This window comes from Trichogramma pretiosum, unplaced genomic scaffold (assembly GCF_000599845.2).
Source record: "Trichogramma pretiosum strain Unisexual culture from Peru unplaced genomic scaffold, Tpre_2.0 scaffold8, whole genome shotgun sequence".
Classification (NCBI taxonomy): domain Eukaryota; kingdom Metazoa; phylum Arthropoda; class Insecta; order Hymenoptera; family Trichogrammatidae; genus Trichogramma; species Trichogramma pretiosum.
The window spans coordinates 179,794-184,332 of record NW_019641699.1 but is presented as its reverse complement, the minus strand read 5'-3'; the positions used below and the strand labels follow the sequence as shown (position 1 = coordinate 184,332).

At 32.1% G+C, this 4,539-nt stretch overlaps 1 protein-coding gene across 1 annotated transcript; it reads left to right on the top strand.

The window, feature by feature from the left end:
- Positions 1 to 1,413: 1,413 nt before the first annotated feature.
- Positions 1,414 to 2,195, top strand: LOC106657975. Its single transcript, XM_014379713.2, has 3 exons — positions 1,414 to 1,593; positions 1,667 to 1,907; positions 1,996 to 2,195. The coding sequence occupies exons 1-3, from the start codon at positions 1,552 to 1,554 to the stop codon at positions 2,193 to 2,195; spliced, it is 483 nt and encodes a 160-aa protein (XP_014235199.2). The 5' UTR covers positions 1,414 to 1,551.
- The last annotated feature ends 2,344 nt before the right edge of the window (positions 2,196 to 4,539 follow it).

The following is a 4,539-nucleotide window of genomic DNA, read 5'->3' as shown; positions in this document are numbered from 1 at the left end:
GCCATTATTGCGCGGCATTCGTCGTAGTGCGAACTTAACTTCTCATTGCTATCTTTACATTGGACAGTGTACTTGATTTTGCTTTTGTTTTCAAATTTTTCATTAGTATTAATTGCCATAAAATGGCAGATTACGCATTAGTGAGATTTTTGAAAAATAATCCATTGAATAAAAACACTATCGTTCCTGCACGATACATCAGAGATTTAGAGACTGAAAAGTGCAAAAAAGATGACATTATTTTCGATAAGGAAATGTATATTGTGAAAAACGTTAAAGAGAAAAAGTGGATGAAAGCTTGCATTTACAAGTTTGGATGTAAGTATATCAATAAGTATATCAATTATACAAAATTTGTTTTATGTTACTTTCATTTATGTTTTTTGGTTAGTTTTTGGTTAGTTTTTGATCTGTGAAATATATTTTTGTTAACATTGGTTTTGATTTTCAAATAAGTTTTGAAATATTGTGGTTTTTGTTACAGCTGAAGAAGAAGGACTTAAATTTGATGACAATAATACAAATGAAATTCCCAAAAGAAGAAGAATGGTGAGATTCTCTTCAAGTGATTACAACAAAACAATCTCTGACGCTGAAATTGATATAAGCGATCAATCAATGGATCAATCAACTACACAATCTAAATCTAAAAATGGTAATAAGAAGATTAATCGAGGAAAAGGAAAAGCAGCTACTGGGAATAAAAACAAGAACAAAAAAGGAAATGATGCTATACTAATGGAAAAACCAAAGAATTCTACGCCAATAATTAGTCCAAGTCAACAGCATAGCTTTGACACAATCGATAGTCAAGGAAAAAATACAAAGTCTTCCAACGCCAATAAGTGCGAAGAAGAACTTCCTTCTAAAAAGACCAAAACTACTAAAAAAAAGAATAGTACAGTAATTCAACCGAGTTCTACTGGAAGTAAAAAATTATTTTTACAATATCCAAAAAATACTAATATAAATAATAGTACAGTAATTCAACAGAGTTCTAATGAAAGTGAGAAAGTAGTTTTACAATCTACAAAAAATACTAATCAAAAGAATATTGAAGATTTCGAACCAAGTTCAGAAGAAAGCGACAACAATACTTCTCCACTTCCCCAAAAGAAAATTGTTGAGAAACCAGTAAACACTGGTTTAATTTTACAGTTTAATAATGCCTCTAAACAAAAAACAGCTATAAAGCACAGTAATTTAATGGATCTTCTTGTAGACTCAGCAATTGAATCTGAAACTGCAGATTTAAGTGATTAAAGTTGTTCTGATGATTATGACGTATTGAATGAAATCAAACACAATGAAGTTTCCCACAAGAATTATGATTATGTTCAAGGTATGATTGTTATTTCTTACCCTTTATTATGAAATCATTTGCAAAGACTACTTTTACAATGTAGTAGTGACAAACACTTTTTTTTACTTTCTCCTGTAAAAGGCAATGGCAACAATGAAAATTTGCCAATACTGCCTACTACGCCACGAACATCACGCCCCAGGCAAAGACTCGTATTGAATCCAATTGGTCAGTCAGTAAGAAGAGATATGTACGTTATATGGACAGCTAATATGAGACGCGATAATAAGGTAGGTTCGTTTCAATGTATGATCATTAATCCTTTATAATTCTTTATATTTTACATTTTTAATTTTCTTGTAGGATATGAATGTTGAAATGATACATCTTGGAAAGGGAGTGTCAATATCGTTGGAAAAGTGGGAACATATCAAAATTATTTCGAATACAAGAAAGGGCTTTGTAAAAAATCTTCTCCGAAATATATACCGCACAGACCAAATTGCTAACAGATGCATGCGGGATACTGGAAAATTACAAAAATGCACGGCGCGTGCATCACCTCGAAAAATAGTGACTCCTAAGAAGTTATGGGTACTCAGGGGTAAGAAAATTGAACTATAATATTATTAACTGCTTCATCATTCTAATCTTATCTAATCTTGATACAATATGTTTTTATATGATTACAGAATCCCTTAAATTATATTTAACAAGATATAAAACATCTTTAGTCAAAAAACATCAGGATGTATTAAGTTGTCTTAAAGATGTTAATGCAGCAATATCAGAAGAAACCAACTTTCAAAATCAACAATATAAAAATGGGATTAATGAGGAGCCAGAAGATCCCATCTGCATTGAAGAAGACATCAATCTTTATGAACTCTAAAAAATAACAAATTATATTAGATTGTTAAATTCATTTTGTTTTGATAGTTTGAAAATACAAGCATAATCATTTATTAGTAAATTACAATATAGCTTAAGTAATACAAAGTTGTGACAAAGATAAATATTTATGAAAACAAAGACTATTAGATAGTTAACTTGATTTTTGCATTGAAAGTTTGAAATGCTATTTTATAGATTAAAAGTTAAGAAACTTAAGCAACACAATCTTGTGATAAAGATTACTATCTATAAAATCAAACAGTATTGAGATGTAAACTTAATTAAGGGTTTGAAAATACAAACCGAATCATAAACCAATGTGATAAAAAATAACCCAATTGATACAATTTTGTTGTAAATATAAATTTGATAAAATTTGAATTTATTATTGCATTCTGTATCAAGGTATACTAAACATTTTCAGAAGTTTGAATAAAAACTTGATGATTGATAAGGGAGTATAACAGAATTTGTATCAATGAGTTATTTTATAGATTAAAAAAAGTTAAAAGACCAAATGGTATTGGATTGTTTACTTACTTCGTTTGTCGTAAGTTTGAAAAGTTGGCAAAGTTTAATAATAATATTGACCAATTCAAATGTTCTTGTTTGTTTTTGAATAAAGATTAATAATCGATCATTGTTTTATTATCAACATTTTATTTTATGAGTTCCTATGCAGTATCCTCCATAAATGTAACGCGAATTAAAATATTCTGAAGATGAATTGTTGAATTTTAGATATAAATTTCACACTATTTTTACGTACATTTTACGTAAAAAACTTTTCAACGGATTTTTCTCGAAAAATTGTTCGGTACTTGTATACAAAATTTTTGTAAAATCCATATATATTTTATATGAAATATATGCATACTTGACGTCAATTGCATGTGCATTTCATATAAATTTTGCGCTAATTTCATGATATTTTTATGTAAAAATTTTTTCACCAAATTTTGATCTACATTAAAAAAATAGTTTTACATGGAATTTATATAAAATATAAATAAAATTTGCGTGCATTTCATGAAATATGGATGCCTATCACATATAAATTTTGCGTGAATTTTAAAAAAATTTCACATAAATTTCTCGAAAAAATAATGGTCACTGAATTCTTCTTGTAAAATCTTACACTTATTTTACATGTAATATACGTAAAATACACGTATATTTCATATACAATTTATATATACTTTACGTAAATTTCACATTCATTTCATATAAATTTTGCTCACATTTTACGTCAATTTCACGCAAAAAATTTTTTATTCAATTCCCCACGAGATATTTAGCTTTCGATAGACGTGAAATTCACATGAATTTTATATGAACTCTTCATGAAATCTATATAAAATTCACGTAACGAAATTGGACAATCTTCATGTGAATTTTACATACATTTCATGAAAAATCCTTGTATATTTCACGTACATTTCACGTAAATCGTTCATGTGAAATTCACGTGGATTTCATATGGATCCTTTCAGTAGGGCGTGCTCCAGAGCTCCATAGATCCTGTAGCAGAGAAAATACACGTCAGTGCTATCCGAAAAGGGAACTCGGGATCCATTTTTGTGGAAACCAAGACCCAGGTTGACCTCGATAAGCTCATGAGTAACGAGGAACTCAGGAAAAAGGGAATCCTGATGCAGAGGCAAGCAGGTCGCCTCCCGCGGATGGTAATATACGATGTCTCTGCCAAGCACACTCCGCAGCAGCTGGTCCAGGTAATCAAGCAGCAAAATGATGAGGTCTCATCGGCAGAATGCGACTTTGAGCCTAAGTTTAAGATAGGTAAAAAGGAACCAGAGGGAGATTTTGTCAACTGGGTGTGTGAGGTCTCGCCGCAGTTCAGAAATGCAGTCGACAGAACCAAAAGGCTCTACATAGACTGGAACAGGTGCAAGGTACGCGACCTCACGTCCATCAGCAGGTGTTTTAAGTGCCAGGAGTTTGATCACATTGCAAAGTTCTGCAAGTCGCAGGTGAACACTTGCGGTAAATGTGGGGAAGATGGTCACTCGTATAAGGAGTGCCAGCAACCGAATGAGCTGAATATCTGTGCGCCATGCAGGCGTGCGGGCACGCCCCATGAGCACAGGACAGACAATAAATGTCCACTATACGCCCTAGCACTAAAAAGACTAATTGATAACACAGATTATGGCGAGCTGTGAACTGAAATTTCTGCAATTGAATTGTCAGCGTTCTGCCAGTGTGATGCACGATCTGGGGGCGATGATTGTTGAGCGGGGTGTAGACTTTGCTCTCCTTCAGGAGCCCTGGCCGTACGGCTCTGTTCCCGTGGGTCTTCCTAGTTCACTGAGAAAATTTAG

What these genes read in the sequence shown, in the direction of transcription:
- LOC106657975 (XM_014379713.2), top strand. Translation starts at nt 1,552, where the DNA reads ATGTACGTTATATGGACAGCTAATATGAGACGCGATAATAAG. An exon ending in ATATGAGACGCGATAATAAG is followed by an intron (nt 1,594 to 1,666) that starts GTAGGTTCGTTT and finishes ATTTTCTTGTAG; the next exon opens with GATATGAATGTTGAAATGAT. An exon ending in GAAGTTATGGGTACTCAGGG is followed by an intron (nt 1,908 to 1,995) that starts GTAAGAAAATTG and finishes ATATGATTACAG; the next exon opens with AATCCCTTAAATTATATTTA.